At 45.1% G+C, this 22,386-nt stretch overlaps 1 protein-coding gene across 5 annotated transcripts in view; it reads left to right on the plus strand.

The window, feature by feature from the left end:
* The window catches only part of STS (steroid sulfatase), a 173,651-nt gene that overhangs the window by 93,650 nt on the left and 57,615 nt on the right, over nucleotides 1-22,386 (plus strand). For all 5 annotated transcript variants that reach the window (XM_053579484.1, XM_053579485.1, XM_053579487.1 and 2 more), the window contains one exon: nucleotides 12,675-12,811. In XM_053579484.1, coding sequence (XP_053435459.1) covers nucleotides 12,675-12,811 — 137 coding nt within the window. The remainder of the gene's footprint in view (nucleotides 1-12,674; nucleotides 12,812-22,386) is intronic.

Here is a 22,386-nt window from a genome sequence, read left to right on the forward strand (position 1 = left end):
CATTCATGGATCGATGGGAACTTGGGCTTTTTCCATGACTTAGCAATTATGAATAGGGCTGCAAGGGACTTGAAGAGAAACTTCTCTGAAGAAGTCAGGCGCACGGCCTTTAGACATATGAAAAAATGCTCATCATCTTTAATCATAAGTTTTTATTTTGGTTAGTATCCCATTTCTGGAACCAATTTCTGTGTCTGTCAGGCAAAGTTGCCAAAAATCTCATTGGGTTAGCACTTGAATATAGGTCTTTCCCATGAAAAATTTATGGCTGACTGGGTGATGCTCCAGGGAAGCTTTGTTCCATGCGGAGACCCAGGGATCAAGAGTGGTAAGATCTCATGGCTCTGTCATCTTTGTTTTTTTTTTTTTTTTTTTGTGTGTGTGTGTGTGTGTGTGTGTATGTGACATAGTCTTATTCCATCACCCTGGGTACAGTGTCATAGCATCATCACAGCTCACAACAACCTCAAACTCTTGGGCTCAAGTGATCATCTTGTGTCACCTTCCTAAGTAGCTGGGACTACATTTGCTCACCATGATGCTGGGCTAGATTTTTCTATTTTTAGTTAGCGTTGGGGTCTTACTCTTGCTCAGGATGGTCTCGAACTGAGCTTCAGTGATCCACCTGCTGGGCCTCCCAGAGTGCTGCGACTACAGGCGTGAGCCACCACACTTGCTGTGTAGCACAACTCCGTACCTTCCACTGAACATGGGCTAAGATGTAACGTCCTTTTGTGCCCAGCAAGAAGAAAATAGAACACATCTTGGTGAACACACAGCACCGTCTACCACAAGCAGTGGTTTTTCAAAATTGTTTTACAGCTGAGGAATATTTCAGATTAGATTTCATTAGAAGCTAAATGTGTCATAGGAATAAAAGTTGTAGTGCTTGGGTTCATCTGGGACAGAGAACGGCATTTGGAAACTGCTGACATTTAAAAAGCCCTGTGGAAAGATAATGAACAGCCAGAGAGAAAGGGCAGAGTCAGTAACAAAAGAAGAAAAGAAGTGTGAGCAAACACCTCCTTAGTCCAGGCTGTAGGTAAATTAATATTTAACAGACATTTCTAAGTACAAAAGGCAGGCAAATGATGAGAGAAGTCAGCACGGGCCTTGGAATTTAAAAAAAAAGAATGGCTATGGGAGTGGAGATTAAAGAATGGCTATGGGAGTGGAGATTATGTGTGGAGTTAGAAGGAATTTGCACGATTTTATAGATAAGTGTGAACTAAAAGGGTCTCATATGTTATAAAATTATGATTGTGCAACATGTAACAACATTTCGGTTCACAACCAGACCATGTATACGATGGTTGTCCAGTAAGACTCTAATGGAGCTGCCATACACAGACACACCATTCTTCATCTTTTATACCATATTTTTACTGTTTCTTTTCTATGTTTGGACAAGCTTAGATTAAACACTAATACCCTTCTTTGTGTTACAGTTGCCTACAAATACTGAGCCTAGGAGCTATGGGCTGTAGCCCATGTCCTGGTTGTGTAGTGCATGAGGCGTCTAGGGGGGCTGTGTAAATACACTCCAGGATGTTTGCACAGCACCACAATCTCCTACTGAGACCCTTCTCAGAACAAATCCCTATCATTAGACAATGCAGGGCTGCATGTGCCGGTTTGATGTGAAGCGTATTGTCCATCAAGATTCCAGTATTTTCATCACAGAAAAATAGAGTGCATTAAAGAAAACAATGTAAATAGTTTGATTGTCTGCATAGAGGAATATATTTAGTTTACAAAAAGAAAAAGCATTGAAATTCATTTCCCACAGAAGCTGTAGGAAGTGTATGTTTAGGGCAGTACAAACTATTAATGTAAACATAGAGAATGTCCTGCCCGGGATAGATAATAACCACTACAAGTCCCATAAGTAACTCACTACTTGTCAGACTATTGAAATCCACACGGGTCCTGGCTGTTTGTCATAATTTTCACAGGTCTGAGTTTACAAGGCCTACAGGGAAAGGGATATGGCTGGTTCTGGGGCATGCTTCCTGCAGTCCCATGGCTGTCCTGGCTAACTATGTGTTAAGCCTGGCTTCCCCTAACTTTAGGTAAGCGTGGCTAACTTTGGGGAAGCCTGGCTAACTTTTGGGGAGGCCTGGCTAACTTTGGGGAAGCCTGGCTAACGTTGGGGAGCCTGGCTAACTTTTGGATAAGCCTGGCTAACTCTGGGGAAGCCTGGCTAACTTTTGGGAAGGCCTGGCCCCATAATGCCCTGCCTGTGCTGAAAGACCATTTTTCCAAGGTACCAAGTGGGTACCAAGGACTCATCAGATCCTGCTGGCAGCAAAAAGGCATGGTGAAGGGCATGGTGCAATTCCTAGGAGAAGGAGGAAGATGTCCAGCGTCAGTCACACCCTCAACCTTTATTTCAGGTATTATTTGCACAGAGATACTGCCCACTTATCTGAGCCTAAGGTCGGCCCATACAGGCTGAGGAGAGACTGGCCACCCTCCTCCAGGGTGTGGCACCTGCTTCAGAACGATCCCTTGCATATGGCCTTTGCTAGCCTAGTACATAGTGGGACATCAAACAGGACCATTATGACTTCCTACAGGTAAACCGCAAAGGGAAGAGGGGAAAGTCCTTGACTGTGGGGGCGGAAGAGCGATTCCACAGACTTTGCATAATGAAGTCCTGCAGTACAATAACACGTGACGTGGCCAAGGTCACTTCCTCAGTTCTCATGGAGACACATGGCCAAGGTCACTTCTGCAGTTCTCATGGAGACATACCAAACCACAGTGAACCCCATGGGTTCTAGACTGGGTGGTCCATGAGCCATGCCAAGAAGCACTGGATTGTAAGTTCTGGCTCCTGTGGACAATCACCACAATTATTTGTCACCTAGATTTTTTAGAAGGTGATTCCAACAGGTAATGTGACGTAAAAGTTTTAGTTCTGGGCTTCATAATATAATGTTATATCATCGTTGGGTAAGATGTACACAGAGATGTGACTGAAACAAAAGATTCCTGAAATGATCTGTTATTCTTACCAGACTGATCACTTTTGATCCCATTCTACTTCCTTAAAAAAGGATCTGGCTATTGTGGGGCTCAGTGGCTCACACCTGTAATCCTAATACTGTGGGAGGCCGAGGTGAGCCAGTCCTTTGGGATAGGGAGTTCAAGATGAGCCTGAGCAGCAGGAAGACTCTGTCTCTATTAAAAATAGAAAATAGCTGGGCATCGTGGTGGGTGCCTGTAGTCCCAGCTACTTGGGAGACTGGGGCAAGAGAATCACTTGAGCATAAGAGTTTGAGGTTGCTGTGAGCTGTGAAGCCACAGCACTCTACCCAGGGCGACAGAGAAAGACTCTGGGGAAAAAAAAAAAAAAAGGGACCTGGTTGTGACACTAAATGTCGTGACTCAGTCTGCATGACTGACCAAGCTCTTGCCTAGTGGGAGCAGTACTCTGTGGGGAATGTCAGACCAGTCCATTTAAGGCAAAATGCTACAGACTAAGTGCTTTTGGGCAGATTTGCTGGGACAGGGGAACGTCCTTAGAACACTCATCTATTAGCAATCTCAGACAGGGTTGAAGTTAGTGCAATGTCCACTGTACCACGGCAGGGTTCAGAAATGACACTCAGCTTCCTGGGTGAGTCACTTTTTTAACATGTTGTATTTTGAAATGATTTAATCTATTGACTATATGAATATTCATATAATTACAAGGGATAATGGATTCCTCACCACATTATTTTGCGAGGGGATAGAACCAAATTTGATTATCTGAAGAATATTGAAGAAGTTTATCTTGATTATACTGAGGTTTCTGCAGTTTTCTCCCAGAACTAGAAATTCAGGATATTCTAGCAATAGTTGGAGGTGATGGTTATCGAGTTATGAAAAAAATGCTTCTTTTCTTTGTTTGATATAGATGATTCTAGTGTAAATAGGTATTGTCCATGTTGGAGAAGTGCATGGTTAATATTAGTGAAAATACCATTAATAGCATTTTGCCTATGGGATGCTTCTTATATATATTATCTGAAGATACAAGGATTTAAAGCTTCTGGGTAAAATTGTCTTCCTGTGTTATATTAGTTACCCGATGAGCTGAATTAAGAGAATTGTCTTGATGTGCCACTGCAGAGTCATAACAACGGGTGATACCACCATGTTCATAAAATGCCCTCTCAAGGATCTAAAGACCATTTACATGTGAGATCTCATTAGTCAGAAGACTCTAAACAATTCAGGAAGGACTTTCCACCTTTGTGAGAAATGGAGGCAGAGTTAGATGCCAAAACACGAACGCCTCATCAAAGCAGTGGTAATGTTAGTGGAATTTACTCAGATTGCTTCTGAATCCAGTTTCCTGCTGGCAGCCTGTGCCTTATTTAGACGGTTTAACATAAAAAACAATTTTTGTGTATGTAGCTCCCCCTCAGTTCATACATCAAAGTTTCAGTGACGAAAATGATTTAAATGCTTATTTCTAAAATTTACGATCTTTCCCTGTGCCGTGTTGCTGATGTGATTTATACTCAAGGGTTTGCTCCTGAGACGCTGGCTTGAAAGAGCCGGCTGTGAAGGACAGAGCGTGAGCAGAGAGGCCTCATCCGTTTGTGATTCTCGTGAAGGAGGTCTGCTTAGCCAAGTCTGGTGCGGAGCCTTGGGTTACATGTGCGTATTTTTAAGTTGAAGAGACTGACGATTGACAATACACAACCATGTACTCTACACTCTTTCAACCTAATTCCCTTTTTCAGGGATGGATTTATCTTGGAGAGCTGCTTCTGTTGTCAGAGAGCTGGGTAATTAGCACAGCATATGTTACACGCTGTACAGCAATTCAAGAGACGGGTCATCCTGAATACACTTTAATTAGCAAGAATTCCTCCTGATTGTTACAAGGAGGAGTGAACTGTGTGCTGTTTTAGAGACATAGAGCTCTCCTTCTGGTCCTCTAAGGTCATCCTATCATCACAGCTTTGGGCTTGGCCAGCCCTCTTCTCTGCGCCATGTGAAACCATCACTTTCAGGGCCCGGCATACCTGGAAACACAGCGCGGGGCGTGGGCTGGCACCGTGGATGCTTGTCCCCGTGGTTTCCAATTGTTCAAAGCCACCGGAGATGGATGCATCATCTTGTACACTTTCTGTGTCCGTCACTCGTTCGTGCTACATAACAGCTTTGTGAGATCAATACGCAGGTGTGTTGTAGTGGAGACAGTTGGAGGCTCAGAACCTGCCAGTGAATAGCCAGGATCCCGCAGGTGAGAGCGTAGGCTGGATTTAAGCTTAGAGGGAAACAAAACTTCTTCGTGTTGGAGTAGAGACCCCAGAGAGGTGAGTGAATGTTGTCTCTTCCATCCATACTAGAGTAGCAGATTTGTTGATAAGGTCCAAGTGCATCTCAGCAAAGAAGACCTAGGCTTTGTGCAGGTCTCTCAACACCCTTTTCCCAGATAGAAAAGTCTGGGTCCCAAGCCCGTTCCCAGCCAAGAGAGCAGAACCAATCTCTGTGATTCTTATATAGCTCCAATGTCAGTAATGTTGTTGCCATGGTGATGGAGAAGTATCTGGATATTCTGGAAAGAAAATAAAAGGTGCAGGATAGTGGGTGAATTCACCAAGTTAATTTTATTTACAAAGCAGTTTTTCTTTTTCTTTTTTTCTTTAGTTCAAGTCAAGGCTACATTTTCACAAGGTGTCATGCTGGTGGGTAGAACGAGATCCATGCCTTCTGTCATCTTCAACAGAGAGCAGTGGACCCGTGTGGTTCTGCTTTGTGAAAAGCTAGATACACTGGCCCTCTTCCTCTCTGAATTCATAGGAAACAGTGCCTCATTGCTAGGAAAAACATTTAAGTTCAAAGAGATCAGCATGTATTTTTCTCTGAAAGTACGCACAAGCTCATTTTCAACAAAGTAGTTTCCGAGAACGGCAGTGACATTTACACCCACATACTTTGTGTAGCCGATGGTGTCTGGCTATTGGGTTTACAAGCTCATGTGACGTTTGCCGTGATTATTCTGTTCTTCAGGTCCCAGTTTCTGTAAGTTTTATCAGTATATCAGATAGACAGTAGGCCCTCCATAGCTGACCACCTGTGCACACAGATCACCTGCTTTAAGTTGACCTAATATTCGTGGACTGGACATGCACCATCTGTACATATCAGTACAGTAGGCCTAGTTCCTTATGTTGACCACCTTTGTGTGTTGACCAGCTTATTACAGTCTCTTGGCTGGTCAACTTACAGAGGGCCCACTGGAGATGCATGTGCATTTTGAGATGCTGTAATCACAAATTAAATAAAAGCAAATGATTTTCAGTTAAGCTCAAGATGGGATGACTGTAGCAAAGGGTTTACAGATAACAAATCCAAAAGTTGGAAATTATGTAGGGATCTGTTTTTAATCTGTGACTTTCTAGAGTGGTGGGACCTTCTTGTAACTCTGATGAACCCTGTCCCTGACCACTTATCCTGACTTCAGGATTACGGAAGACGTGAATAACCAGGGGAACCTGTGCATAGAAAGAATATTTGCTTAGTGGGGAGTCATGGAGAACAATTCCCCTTCCTACTCTCGCTGGGCTTTAGTTTTATGGCAAACACGGACTCCTTTCTAGGGACATTGTTCGCATAATAAGAATGCCTTGAAATCGGTGACAGCTGGTAAAGGTAAATGTATCCTCAGGAGATACAACCTATTATCCCACTATGGGTGCTGCCATAGCAATCAGTAACAGTCCAAATCCTGAAATGCATTTGTAGATGACCTCCAGCCTGGCCTCGCACACGTCCAGCTGGGCCACAGTGTAAGCAGCTATGATAAATACCTGTAATCTGGTACAAAGCATGTTTTTGGGTAACGGAATCCTGGGAGGGCCTTATTAGTTCAGTTGAGAGTTCAAGCCGGAAAGGAATAGGGGTGGTATTGATTTTAATTCATGATAAGAACGATAAGTCAGATTTAATTTCAAAGGACACACACATCCATAAAGAATTGTCTGCAGCGCTGTGCAAGGCAGGAAAGACAGCCAAGAGGAACCATCCAGGCTCCTGTCCAGGCGTGGGGTGCTGACCACAGGGTCCCGTCCAGCTCCCTTTACATTTCTAGTGCCTAATATGGTATGTCAGCATGACATCTGTCTAAAAGCTGCACAATTCACCCGTGGAAGAAATGAACAGCTGGTCATATGCGTGCATCTGCCGTCCACATCAGCGGTCACACGACATCCGGCAGGCTGACGGAGCGGACGCCATTGTCTGGTTTATCACACAGTCTGATTGCCAGCAGCAGAGGGCATTCAGACAGAATGATTCCCACAGAATCATCCGGATTTGCATTCACATCACTCCCTGCTCCCACTCGAGTTAGGACGCTATCGGGATAATAAAGGTCAAACACTCAACCATCAAAAGTCTCGTTTGCAGCAGACAGGAAAAAAAAGAAATGCCTCAGCCATCTTCTCACCAGGCTTTTCCCTGGTAACTCCATAGGATGTAAATCTTTTTATTCTGCACTGGGGACGATTACACATTGCTGGGAAGGCTCGGAGCTTCCTTCTGTATTTTTAACAAATGGAGCAAAGGCATGTGGCAGCTGAAAGTTCTATCTTTCCACACGCTGTGCGTGACAGTGGCAGTAAATTTTCAAAAGAGTTGTTTACTGAAAGTGCTCCAGCTAATAAAAAAGGAGTTAAGCTGTTATTGAGAAATCTCCCTCCCACCAACCCACTGATGTATCAGTGAGTGTCCAAGGTCAGAGAGAGGAAGACAGCCCCTGCGTATTCTTGGTAGGCCTGGCCATGGAGGCCTTGGCCTTTCCTGGTCTCCAAAACAATGTGACTAAGTGAGAATTGCTTCACCTGGCTTCGAGCTGTCAATCAGCCCCCAGGTGTTCCCAGGAATGCCAATGACTTCTGTCCGTCTGGCCACATTCCCATGCACTGTTGATTTTACCTCCATTCCTGGGTGGTGAATCTTCTTGCTACAGCATTTTTGCACGTCAAATATGCTTTTTAAAAAATGTTTTCCAGGTTTATTTTTTTGTGTATAAGACCCAATCCCTATTCGCACACCCGGCACAGAGGTTAGTAGTGTGCACATGAAACTACTGGGCTCTGTGGTGTCTCCCCTACTTAATGAAAAGGCACTGCTGTACAGAGTGATGAGGAATCGAATTCTGTGAACAGCTGCATCTTCATAATCAACACACGAATTCCCTTGCCCTCTTCTACAGAGGACCCTCCTGCCTTCCAGGACAGAAGTCATGTGCCTCCTCGATTGAATTGCGAAACTGGGGTCTTTGACTCCGCTCTTCCTACCTTCCTCCTGAAACACTGCTTGCCTTGGGCTTCCTCATTTGCTCGTTGTACCGTCTTTATCTTTTTTTTAAATTCCCACCTCACGTGTTAACAGGATACTATATATCTTGTGATTCTGCCCATCACACGGACAGCTGCCTCTTTCATATATGTGTATATATATATATATTTTTTAAACTTTTGGACAAGAGGATTAACATTCAGAATTGGACCCGCAAGTTGGAACTGGGCTAAAGCCTGGTGTTGGGCATTTCCGTCCGTGCAGTGGCTCTTGGTTCTGGCAAGTTCTGCCACTCACTTCCCCTATTTGCATCTATGACCATATATTGCGCTTGGAAGATTGACTTTTTAAGATTCCTTCTCTACGTCCCTTAACTTTCAATCTAAAAATAAATGGGAGAACAGATGAGAGTGAAATTGCAGACAATTGTTCTTGTCCATAATGTAGCTCTCTATTTAGGAGCGAGCGTAGAGAGTGTAATTTCATGTTCATTTTGAGACATCTAAGCCAGTTTGGGGGGATCATGGTCTGCGGCTGTGCAAGGAGGTGCAATTCATCTGGGTCTGAATAAACTTCCCTTGTGATAAATACCAGAATGGAGGCCTCCCAGGAAGCCCTGGAGGGCAGTGGCAGCTGCTGGCTTCCTGCCCGCTCTCCATGCCTGGTTGTCACCCTGATCCCAGCTCTTCCTCTGACATGAGGGCTGAGTTTCCGTTCCTCCAGCCTCCTCCAGGGCACCTGCTTTTACAAGTAGCTAAAGACGAAGCCTTGTAGACATTCTGTGTGCAGATCGCAGCCAGGATGGCAGTTCCAGTGGTCCTATCCAAACATCAGTATCTCTTCTTTTTGGTGAAGATATGGTGAGGGCTTTTGACCACATGCTGTAGGTTCTAATCTCACGCCTTCCCATTGTAGTTATGGTGAGAGGTGAGACAAGCCACTTACAACTTCTTTTTCTTGGTTGGGAAATAATAACGGCATTCCCTCATTTCATATTCATTTTTTTTCCTTTTTTAACTTTATGTATTTCAGATTGATATGAGGGTACAAATATTTAGGTCACATTGTTTTCATTTCTAAGGTGAAGTTCAAGTTGAGCCCTTCACCCAGGAGATGTGTTGTCATTTCATATTGTTATTTAAAAAATGACTCAATTCCCCACCAATTGCTGAAATGATGAAACAGTGCTAATGGCTACCGTCGATGGGCTGGATTGGATCCGCTTGTGTTCAGTGGACAGGAGACACCCTGCTCAGCTCTCGTGTTTGTGTGTGTGATATTTTGTGCTCATTTTCTGTTTCCAAAGGCCAGGGGTTAATTAATGCAAGGACCAACCTTATGAGAGGCATGTTACACCCTGCAGATCTGAGGAGCTGACCCAGAACAGCTGTGTGGGCTGCAGGAAGGAAGACAGGCTATATTAACCTTAGGATATTAGAGATGTGTACTTATGGTACATTATGATATTAGGATGTATACTTAGGAAAGTGTGCATCCATTTATTAGAGTAGTGAGATTCATTCCTAAATTTCAAATGTCTTTGGCATGAGGAGGTAAGGGATCCAAAAATAAAAAAAGGAACCAGAGTTAATTTAATTGACTGTATTATTTCTTTAGAAGTTTCAGTGGCTGGCCAACATATTGAACAGTTTTTAGTGATGAATTCTGACCCCTTCAAAATGAAGATACTTAGGATCCAATAATACCTACTTTGGGCCAGGCGTGGTGGCTCACACCTGTATTCCTAGCACTTTGGGAGGCTGAGGCGGGTGGATTGCTTGAGCTCAGGAGTTCAAGACCAGCCTGAGCAAGAGCGAGACCCCATCTCTAGTAAAAATAGAACCATTAGCTGACCTGTAGTCCCAGCTACTCAGAGGCTGAAGCAGTAGGATTGCTAGAGCCCAGGAGTTTAGGCTTACTGTGAGCTATGACGCCATGGCACTTTACCCTGGGCAAGAAAGCAAGTCTCTGTCTCTAACAAATAAGAACCAAAAACAAAACCCTGCTTTGGAGCAATTTTTATATAAACTGTGTTGAATTCACAAGTCCCTAAAGTTGACTGCTGAGTGGAGCTGCCCACGCTGGCAGGGCTGACAAAATATTTCATCCAATAGCAGAGATTTCCTGCGTATGAGCACCTGCCAATCCCAAGGCAGGTGCCAGGAACACGTGGGCACCTCAGTGCAGAGAAGAGAGCACATCGCTGGTTCCCGTGGTGCTGGAAGTGCTTTATTAGAAACCACATTCATTCGGCTGGCCACCCCTCCACTCACTCTTCCCTGTGGCAGTTTTGCTGGGCCCTGCTAGGGACTGGGCAGGCTGCTGGGGGTCAGGTGTTCAGCTGAAGATGCTCCAAAGTGCTCATCCCTCATGGCACTACCTGGGCAGAGGGATCAGCCTCACAGACAAGGTGGCCCTGGAGACGGCTTCTGAGTCATGACTATTTGCCAAGAAGAGGCGGAAGTGAGTTTTAGGCAGAGAGATGATCACGTTCCAGGCATTGAGCTGCAAAAGTGCAAGCTGTGTTTGGGGGCTGGTTGTGTTCACTGGGGTAGAGTTTGGGACTTGTGAGTGTTTGCATCAGGATAAGGCTTGGTCAGAACTTTTCGTGTTTGGAAGATGAACCAGAAGCCTGGGTACTTTAGGAATCCACCCCCACTCACAGGAGCAGTTAGAGGAAGAGCTGGGATCAGGGTGACAGCCAGGCACGGAGACTGGGCAGGAAGCCAGCAGCTGCCACTGGGTGCACCTGCTGTCCGCATGGCCACTCCTCACATATACCTCCGAAAGCTGCAGCCACCTGTCCGGGCAGTGGACAGCTGTCCTGTGCCCCAGTAGTTTTCCGGGCAGTGGACAGCTGTCCTGTGCCCCAGTAGCTTTCCAGGCAGTGGACAGCTGTCCTGTGCCCCAGTAGCTTTCTGGGCAGTGGACAGCTGTCCTGTGCCCCAGTAGCTTTTGGAAAGGCCACTCCCTTGTTTCGCACACAGAGGTAAAGATTGGGCCTGCTGTGTGACATTGAGCTGCAGAAGTAAGCGCGTTTATCAGAGGTCACGGGACATGAAGAATAAGTGATAGACCTCACTGCTCCCTTTCCACACACTCGGTGGGAACCATCAGGCCTGTGTACAATGTCGCGATGGCCACCATGGCAAAGGAAACCTGTTCACTGTGACTTAGACCTCTGTGGCACCCATGTGTTCTAATCCACTCAAGAGAAGTAGATTTCGGTGCACTCCGAATTGACAAATACTTTGGCAATACCATTCACCTCTCCAGGTTGAACTATAGGTTTAACCACAATGCCAGTTCAAGGAATGTGCCATTTACCTTCCCAAATCTTGGAAATTGGGTATTCATTCTGAGAGACATGTTTTATTGTGGGTCAGGGGAAGTGTGTCACTAACGTCAGCCACAGAGTTACATTGGTGTTAGGCATTGATGGAACTGGATGACAGAACTCCAGATGCAGGATAGACTATTACACAGCCTTAGAAAAGAAGGGCATTCTGCCCCTGGGCACGTGAATGGACTGAGAGGACGGTAAGCTGAGAGTGATGAGGCAGGCATGGAAAAACAGATTGTGCCTGATCTAAAAACGGGATCTAAAAACGTTGATCTCTTAGAAGCAGAGGGTGGAATGGTAGTTACCAGGAGCTGGAGGAGTAGAGTGGGTGGGAAAGGGGGACAAGTTGCTCAAAAGATATCAAGTTTTAGTTAGATGGGAGGAGTAGTGTGACCCAGTGCACAGCAGGGGGACCACAGTTAATGGCAGTGTATTGTCTGTTTCAAAATTGTTAACCGAGTAGATTTTAAATTATAAGAGAAGCTGGATTTTAAATTATATGAGAAGTATCTGTAAGCTTGGCTTAATCCCACAATGTGTAGCTATATGGTAACGTTCCATTGTAGCCCATAAATGGATGCAATTGTTATTTGTCGATTAAAAAGAAAAAATGATACTGTCTTTATTTGTTTTTTGTGAGTATATATATAACATTCTTTTTTCTCAAAGACAATATTGTTTTCAGGCTGGGTGGATTCACATTAATCACCATATAGAGAAAGGAGGACAGAGTACAAACAGAAGTCCACATACGGGTGGCTTTCCATCACCTTTCCTCCTGCGTTGTGTCCCTGCACGGTGTTTCAATGACATAATACTTCAGTGGCTGATCCACAGAGGGTAACAATAACCTACTTCCCAGAGACACTCGGGCAATTCCTTTTCTGTGACTAGCAGCCGCCATCCTGGGCCAATGAAGTCTGATAGTGAATTTTCAAAGGGCCGTGCCCAGGGACAAGTGGACGGTAATCACAATGGCTGTGGACATACTGCCATGACCTGGGCTTCTCTTTCTCTGCAGGAACTCTGACAGGCCATTCCTGCTGTTCCTGTCTTACCTGCATGTGCATACCGCCCTCTTCGCCGCCCGGGAATTTGCCGGCAGAAGTCAGCACGGAGCATACGGGGACGCTGTCGAGGAGCTGGACTGGAGTGTGGGTACGTGTGTCTTCAGGGGGGGCTTATCGTGTGGCCAAGTCTTTGATCTTCTGTCCTCTTTCCTGTGAATTTCTATTGTGTTCCCGAAGCCTTTTTAAAGAGCAAATATGTGTGTGTGTTAAAGGAAATGCCAAACTGACCTCCTCCCTACACTGACCACCTCCTCACGTTGACCTAACTTCCATAGACCGGACATGCACCACACGTACATATCAGAGCAGCAGGCCTGGTTCCTTATGGGGACCCCCTCTGTGTGTTGTCCAGTTTGTTCCAGTCCCTGAGTCGTCACCTTACAGAGGTTCTACTATATTTTAAAAGGAAACAGGATACAGAAAGCACCGTCAGCCCCATGTGGGTGTTTGCAGTAGCTGGTGGCTGCATTCTGGGAGGTCTGCATCTGTGGGCTGCTGGCGGAGGAGAGTCACGGGGAAAGCTAGGCAGAGCCTGGTCATCATCAGCACGTTAGAGACGTGGTGGGTTTGCCGTCCAGAATAGCTGCAGGGGGCTCAGGGCGTCTCAGAGCCACACTCACAGCCCCATCTGAGGACTGCACACTTTGTTGATCTCCTGTCCTTTCGCCCCTTTCCTGGCCCAGCAACTCTGTTTCTGAGAAGTCCGTGTCTGGCATTTCTCCTAGATAGTGGAAAGGCTCCCTTTTTGAGGCTTTGTTTACCAGTAAGTCCCCGTGTCCATGTGAGGTAATCTTCACACGCTTTCCTTTCCCTTTCTCAGCACAGCAATCTCAGGCCGACCTCGCAGAGTACAGGGAAGGCCGTAGCGTCTGGGTTACCGAAGGGAGTAGAAAATCGGCGACTCTGAACTCCGAGTGTCAGTCTTTTCTAGTGAGATATCCTGCTGTTTTGACGTTGCTGGGTCCATTTGGACAGCATCAGAGACAGGGCGGGGATGATGTTGGCCAAATGCCGGCAGTCAACCGGCCTGCTTAAGATTTTCATGACACACGATGTTAATTTACCCTCTATAACTAGGGAAAAAAAGAAAACATATGGAAAAGAATGAAAAGGTTTTCATGCCTTTCTTTCCTTTCCCTTTCTCTCTCTTATCCTTCCTTCCTTTTCCTTTTTGGGCACTAAATTGATAGTTTCTAACCTTTTCATCCGGACATTTTGGAAATCCAGTCATTGCCACGAGTTGTCTTTGTTGGTTTGTATTAAGCAGCAAATTGATTGCGGGGATGGACACCTCCTATGGGGATTGTAGAACAAGTTTGGTTCTGTCTTGTTTTAATCATGAAAGGAGAAACAAGAAGACTTGAATCTTGGCTCCGCACCCGTAGCACAGTGCTTACAGTGCCGGCCACATGCACCAAGGCTGGACGGTTCAAACCCACTAAACAACAATGACGATTGCAACAAAAAAACAGCCAGGCATTGTGGCGGGCTCTTGTAGTCCCAGCTGAGGCTGGGAGGCTGAGACAAGAGAATCTCTTAAGCCCAAAAGTTTGAGGTTGCTGTGAGCTGTGACGCCATGGCACTCTACCAAGGGCAACAGCTTGAGACTCAGTCTCAAAAAAAAACCAAAACAAAGACTTGACTCGTCTTCCACCTTTTAGATCTTTCTTTCATTGTCTCTGTGAAGTTGGGAGACGTCTTAAATCTCTAACACATCTGTGACCTTGATGGTAGAATTCACTAAGTGCAACTTCTAAGTTTCTTTTTTTTCTGGCAGTATGTGGCTTTATAATATAACAAGACCGAGTGTCACTTGTAACACTAAGAAAAACAAAACCCACAGCATTCTCCCTGGCAAGACTTATAAGAAGAATGCACCATGCTTAGGGCTTTCATATGGATGAGGACAAGCCTTTTTCCTTCCTTCATGTATTTTTTTCCTTTCTGAAATGCTGCACATAAACCCATTTACGTATTTCACATCTTAGTGGTGTAGGTCAGCAGACTATTGTGTAGTGTAAATAAGTAGAATTTTTTAATGTTTTTAATAAGTGTTTTATTTAATGTATCAGATTTCTGAGACAATTCTCACCCTTCTCTTGGCGAGCAGGCCACTTCCTGCTGTATCATCACACCTGTTGATTTGATTTTGTTTAATTATAATGGCACAAATGCCTCTTCGGATGCGTTAAAAATGATAACTTCCAGTGTCGTCTTCCTACTCCTTCCCTCTAGAACAGAGTTATTTTTCAATCTTTGACACCTGCGTTAGACCCTGATATAATATTACAGATGATTGTGTTCTTTTTTATTTTATTTTTTTTGCCAAAAGATAAAATCCTTGCCCTAGGCATCACATGAATTTTTAAGGAAGCTTTTGTTTTATAAATTCAATACATCTGAGTGTTTTGAGAAACATTTCCTTCTTTCCAAGAAAGGCCTTTTCATTATTACACAGAAACACTCTGGATAATAATGTAATAAAATTAAAAGGGGATATTTGCTTGCAAAGACATGCTCCCCACACAAAGGACAGCTGGGACAGAAGCATCAGAGTGCACCAGGATGGGCACGTGTCCCTCATTCAGAGCGTTTACTTTCGAAACCTGAGGGCACCATCATTTCCAGGGAGCATCCCTTTGTCCATGGCAGGCTTCTTTGTGCCTGGAAAGGCAAATTTGCAGCAAAGAGATTATTGCATAAATTGTACACCACACCCAACTCCACCCCACATTATGGCAGCCTCTTGCCTTATTCTTAGCAGGCTTATTCTTAGAGGGCTCTGCTTCTTATCATTTCCATTCTGGAGAGAGGCTGACGCCATGGAGATGATGTGAGAGCTACGGGGGCCTTTGCAATAAAGCCACACGGGGCTCTTTAAACTCCTACAGCTGCAGTGTTATGCAAATCCAAAGTAGGGGCAGCACTTTTTTGGAGATCCTCGTGACCGCTATGGACAGCGTTCCCACACCTGGCCCCGCAGTCACGTACGTGGCCTCCTTTTGTGCCACCAATCGTCTGTGCTGTGGGCAGCACCTTTATCACCCCCCTCTCTACAGGTGAGGCTAGGGAGGGTTGAGAACCCGCACCACAGGTTCCAGAATGCGCAGTGGGGGAACAGGTGTTGAGATGCGGCTGCTCCTCCCAGAGGCTGGTGTCTACACTGCCTGGTTCCTCTTTTTTCTGAGTGACAAGCAAGGTGGCATCGTGCTGCCCAGGAACGAATCCCACCTACTCCACAGTCACGTTTCCTGGATGCCAACTGTGTGCCTAATTGTTTTGGTGGAAGGGATGCAATCGTGATAAGATGCTTGGCTTAAGGGAACAGAGAGGCTACGAAGGATTTAAGAATCTTGCAGGAGATGTTATCAGGGCGCAGGGCAGACTGTAAGGAACACCCCTAGCAGGTGCAGGAGAAGTGCCCTTTGGACCAAAGGAGGGTGGGAAGGTGGGCATGTGGGGGGTGGATACAACTGGACACACCTACAGTGCAACCTGCTGGGCAGTCCTGCTGCTATTGCAAAGTCTGATTTTCAATCCAACTAATTCTGAAACAGGTCTTGGGGAGAAGCAAATGTGTAAAATCACATTTGTTTTCAAATGCACAGCAAACTTTTTTTTTTGGGGGGGGGTGTCATTGTACCTGTTTTTCTTGCATTGGAAAGAGACTGACATTTACCGCAGACCTGCTGGTGCATGGTCGGTGGGAGGGGCGGGTGGCGGGAAGGACGGAGTCCTCCCCAGTGGTGTCTTATCTACAGGCCCAGTCTGTGAGGTGGAATTTGCATGCAATCAGCGTTTACTTAGAGCCCCTTGTGCTATTAATAGAGTCACGGAAAGGACTCAGAAACCAGGCCTGCTCAGGATGAGACTAGCAAACACTGTCCTCTTATGAAATGAAGAGAAATGCAGGCAGAGAGCAATCAGGTGGATAGCCAGACAGATCTCTGGCTTTGGGTCAGACTTTCTAATGAACAACAAAATAAAACAAATCCTGCCACTGCTATGGTTGGAATCTATCAGATGGTTTTTGTGACGTTCTCTCTTTCAAACAAGCACAGTGGAAGAAATGCCAGCACATTGGGTTTCCTGAGTTTGGTGTTCAGTTGGTCACGATCTCAGGATTAACCCTAACCCCACCCCTAACCCTAATCTGTCATATCTGTCTTAGGGCTAGCTGTATTCAAGAGGGAAAGGGGTGTTTTTCCAGCCCCTGTGTTAGTCCACCTGTTTAACAAGCTCTTTTTCTTTTTTTTCTTTCCATTTTTGGCCGGGGCTGGGTTTGAACCTGCCACCTCTGGCATATGGGGCCGGTGCCTTACTCCTTTGAGCCACAGGTGCCGCCCAGCAAGCTCCTTTTCAAGAGTTCTGCCCACTGATACAACTCAGGTGTTGCTGCATCGTTGGGCACAATGGTTTACTTTGCATTTCAGAGCCAGACTTTGCTCTGAGGCTCACAGTTGCAAACAAGCAAAGAAACATGGTTTTCTTTCTTGCCACCCCGCAGTGGCTCAGCCTCACAAGGCAGCCTTCAGTTTCTATGATTTCTTCTGCCCACCCCCCACCTTGGGGGGCTCTGGACAGTGTCACCACCTCTGAGCACAGAGAACCCACCTAGAGAAAGAATAAGGGATGCATTCTTGAAGGGTGATCTTAGGGACTGGCACAGGATGCCTCCATCCTTACCATGCTGATGTGTGGTCAGCATTCTTGAACAGAGACCTCCATCCTTACCAGGATGGATGTGTGGTCACTTGCCCGCCACTCAACACAGCAGCAAGGCCCTTGCACCCTGTCCCTGTCGGGGTCGGAGAAGGATTTAGAGGTTCTCAGGAACCTCAAGAATAAAGAAAGTGCTGCCACTTGGGAGCCTTGGGTAATGTTCAAAGATACAGCATAATTGTAACCAGGGTCTGGCTTAACAGGCCTGGTTCTAATGGATTAGTCATTCCGTAACAGACTCTTCCCAGGACTAAAGTAGTTGTGGGAGAATGGACACCAACAGGCAATGTGGAACCCTTCACTTAAAGGCTCACTTACTTGGGCAAGAGTGTTCTGGTTTAGTGTATGTAGAAGACACTAATTTTTAGATCCGTACAGACAGTGAACATGGTAGGGCCTTAACAAGTACTTTGTATATGTGAAATCTTGGAGAACAGGTGCCAGATATTTTCAAGGCCATGTCCAGAGTGCCAAGGACGGCCAGGAACACCATCGTGATGAGGCTGTCCTGGCTTTCTCCTGTCTACGGAGGTAAAGGTCCAACCATGGCGGTGGAGTAAGATGACCCTGCAAGGATGTTTAAGGCACCAGGAGGAATTTATGCCCCACAGTTTCTATGTAAATCCAGGATCAGAGTTTAGAAATCAATCTTCATGTTTCTACTTATCAAAAACTGTAAGACCAGGCTCAGTGCCCATAGCTCATTGGTTAGGGCGCTAGCCACATACACCAGGGCTGGCGGGTTCAAACCCAGCCTGGGCCTGCTAAACAACAATGACAACTACAAAAACAACAACAACAACAAAATAGCCGGGTGTTGTGGCAGGTGACTACATAGTAAGACTTTGTCTCAAAAAAAAAAAAAAAACCTGTAAGACCTAAAAAAGCAACGTCCAAGTTCTCTTTATCGTGTGTGCTCCACACAGAATGCAGCTTGAGCTGCCAGCCTGTGTTGCCCTTGGAGTCAATGTATCACTTGTCTGTGTTAAGTTTCTCCTTCCTTCCCTCCCTCCCTCCCTTTCATTTTATCAATGGGACTTCCTTGAAATGTGAAAATAACATGCTTACTTCTGGTGCACACTGACAAAGGCGGGTCTTTGGAATGGGAAGGAAACTAGTGAGTGGGGTCAGGGAATTGAGGCACAAAGAGCACTTCAAGGAAGGAAGATGGACACCAGGGAGTACTTGAGAGATGACAGGAAGAGGTGGAAAGGGACACCAGGGTGGAGCTCCCGTAAATCTTAGGATGGTGATGGAGATGGCAGACAGTGGGAGTTGGTGAGGTTGGATAATGCTTTTAAGAGGAACGGAGGGATTTGCACCAAGGGATGACTTATAGGGCTGTGTCTGAGGTCAGCTCTGCTCTGAACTGGACGTTGGCATCAGTGTGTGGAATTGTGTAATGTTGGCACCCGTGCGTAGAATCGTGTGAGTTTCAGTCCAACCCTGGGATAAGAAGCAGGGTTACCAAATGAGCTGATGATAGGAACTTTGCCAGCATGGAGTGTAACCACAGGTGACTGGGCAGAGGAGTTTGGGTGACTAGCAAGGGGGAGGACACAATGGCGGGGCATGAAGGGAGCAGGGTTCTGGACCTTGGAGGTGATGGCCCCAGGTGGGTATTTGGGAATGGTGTTACAAGGCTGGGGCAGATAGGACTCCAGGCATCTCTGGATGGTGGGATCTGCCTGTCATCAGCCCTGTGAGGATACAGGGAGTCAGCAAGAGACTTCTGGACCCCAAGTGGAGGACTAAAACAGTGGAAAACCGGCAAGTGGTCACATGTGTTCAGTCAGCCGAAACCCTCCTGCAACTGTAAGTTCAGTAGCAGTGAGACTGCAAACCGGAAAGGCCTTACCTGTGAACTGTTTTGGTGTCTTTGGACTTGGCACTCAGTTGAACTGCCTTGGGGAGAGCCTGAGCGGGAGTGCGGAGAACTTTGACCGTTGTCTAGGGCCCCAGTCTGAGCCGCTGAGCCAGACGGAGCTAATAGTGTTTGGCTGTGGGCCACAGGAAGCCATTGTGAGTGATCTGCCCCGGCAAGCTCCGCCCTCAGGGTCACAGAGCTAGAATCGGGTGGGAGCCGGTAACCTAGCAACTGAGTAGCCTAAGGGTGGGGTCTCAGCCGCCTTGCAGCCCTAACCCTCAGGGGCAGAGTGAGACCTGTTTTGGCACAATGGGTAAGTGGATAGCCACTTCAGCAGTGATTCCAGCCGCAAGCATTTTCCTGGGAAAGCTTCTGTTCAGCAAGTTTACAAGTTCAAAGTGCCTTTTAAGTGGGCTGAAGAGAGATTTAGGGTGTCTAACTGCTGGGGTTTGAGAAATCAGCAGCCTCCAGTCATATCAGAACTGTGATTAACATCTCATACCCCAGAAGACCACGTGTTGCCCAGACAATATTCAACAACATATACATACTGCTTTGTTTTTGGTTGTGTGTTTTTCTTTTTTTTTTTTTTTTTTTTGGTTTGGTTGCTTTTTTGTTTATTTTGATGTTGTTGATGTTGTTTTGTTTTTTAATTTTAACCTTTTCCGTACAGATCTTTTTTCTTTCTCAATTTTTCTAGTTTAATTATAATTTCCCATTGCCACCTTTTTCAATAACTAGAACTTCATTTTTGCTAGTGTTTCTACCACTATTATTTGGTTTTTCACCCAATTTTATCCCGTAAAGTTTTCTGTTTGCTTCTTTTGGTTTGATTTATAGCATTTTTGTCTTTCTACTTGGTGGAGGTGGGGTACTGTGTCTGATCAGGTTAGCAAAGAGCTGCTGACCTCAAGGGAACCACCCAACTGGGCACCCCCAGAAGGTGTGTTTTTTTAAAGGTTCTGTCAAAGTACCCTACTGTACACCTATATTGCTCTGTCTCCCTCTTTCTGTGCCTCTCTGCTTTTTGTCAATATTCCTTTTACCCATCCCTCTCCTTTCTCTATTTTTTTTTTTTTTCGTATCACTCGGTCCTCCTTTCTTTCATCCCTTTCTTGCTCTTCAACCTTCTCACCCTTCTGGTCCTGTACCAACAGGACTCATTGAACCCTTAGTCCACAGGCACGAGAACTTAAAGAGCAAGAGGAAGTGAAAGGAAAATTAGGGCAAGGAAACAGATAAAACAAATCACTCATGAGGAAGAATCAGCAGAAAACTCCAGGCAACATGAAGAACCAGTCCAGAACAACCCTGCCAAGGGACGATGAGGTAGCTACTGCAGAGGATTCCACCTATACAGAAATGTTAGGAATGACAGAAAGGGAATTTAGAATACACATGTTGAAAACAATGAAAGAAATGATGGAAACAATGAAGGAAACTGCTAATAAAGAGGAAAATAACCAAAAGGAAATCCAAAAACAGAATCAAATAAGAGATGAACAATATGAAGACTATAAAAAGGATATAGCAGAGCTGAAGGAACTGAAACAGTCAATTAGGGAACTTAAAGATGCAATGGAAAGTATCAGCAACAGGTTAGACCATGCAGAAGAAAGAATTTCGGAGGCAGAAGACAACGTTCTTGAGATAACTCAGATAGTAAAAGAGGCAGAAAAGAAGAGAGAGAAAGCAGAACGTTCACTGTCAGAATTATGGGACTTTATGAAGCGTTCCAACATACGAGTTATAGGAATCCCAGAAGGGGAAGAAGAATGCCCCAGCGGAATGGAAGACATACTAGAGAATATTATAAAAGAAAATTTCCCAAATATCACCAAAGATTCTGACACACTGCTCTCTGAGGGCTATCGGACCCTAGGTCGCCTCAACTCTAACCGAGCTTCTCCAAGACACATTGTGATGAACCTGTCCAAAGTCAAGACAAAAGAAAAGATTCTGCAAGCTGCCAGGAGTAAGCGCCAGTTGACCTACAGGGGCACATCCATCAGAGTGACCGCAGACTTCTGTAATGAAACTTTCCAAGCAAGAACACAATGGTCATCTACCTTTAATCTACTTAAACAGAACAATTTCCAGCCCAGAATTCTGTACCCTGCTAAGCTAAGCTTAAAAACTGATGGAGAAATCAAAACATTTACAGATATACAAACATTGAGGAAATTCACCACAACAAGACCAGCTCTACAGGAAATACTTGAACCTGTTCTGAACACTGACCAACACAATGGATCAGCAGCAAAGTAAGAACTCAGAAATTAAAGGACAGAAACTAACCTCCACACTGGTGCACAAGACAAAACTAAGCAATGGACTCTCACAAAATAAGATGAATAGAATACTACCACACTTATCAATTATCTCAATAAATGTTAATGGCTTGAATTCCCCACTGAAGAGACATAGATTGGCTGACTGGATTAAAAAACACAAACCATCCATTTGCTGTCTACAAGAAACACACCTGGCTTCAAAAGACAAATTAAAGCTCCGAGTCAAGGTTGGAAGACAATTTTTCAGGCAAATGTAATTCAGAAGAAAAGAGGAGTTGCAATCTTATTTTCAGATTCATGTGGATTTAAAGGAACTAAAATCAAAAAAGACAAAGATGGTCACTTTATATTGGTCAAGGGAAAAATACAACAAGAAGATGTTTCAATTCTAAATATTTATGCACCCAATTTAAATGCTCCCAGATTCTTGAAACAGACCTTACTCAGTCTGAGCAATATGATATCTGATAATACCATAATTACAGGGGACTTTAACACTCCTCTTACAGAGCTGGACAGATCCTCTAAACAGAAATTAAACAAAGATATAAGAGATTTAAATGAGACACTAGAACAACTGTGCTTGATAGACGCATATAGAACACTCCACCCCAAAGATAAAGAATATACATTCTTCTCATCACCCCATGGAACATTCTCCAAAATTGATCATATCCTGGGACACAAAACAAATATCAACAGAATCAAAAGAATTGAAATTTTGCCTTGTATCTTCTCAGACCATAAGGCACTAAACGTGGAATTCAACTCTAACAAAAA

Source organism: Nycticebus coucang, chromosome X (assembly GCF_027406575.1).
Source record: "Nycticebus coucang isolate mNycCou1 chromosome X, mNycCou1.pri, whole genome shotgun sequence".
In the NCBI taxonomy this organism is placed as follows: domain Eukaryota; kingdom Metazoa; phylum Chordata; class Mammalia; order Primates; family Lorisidae; genus Nycticebus; species Nycticebus coucang.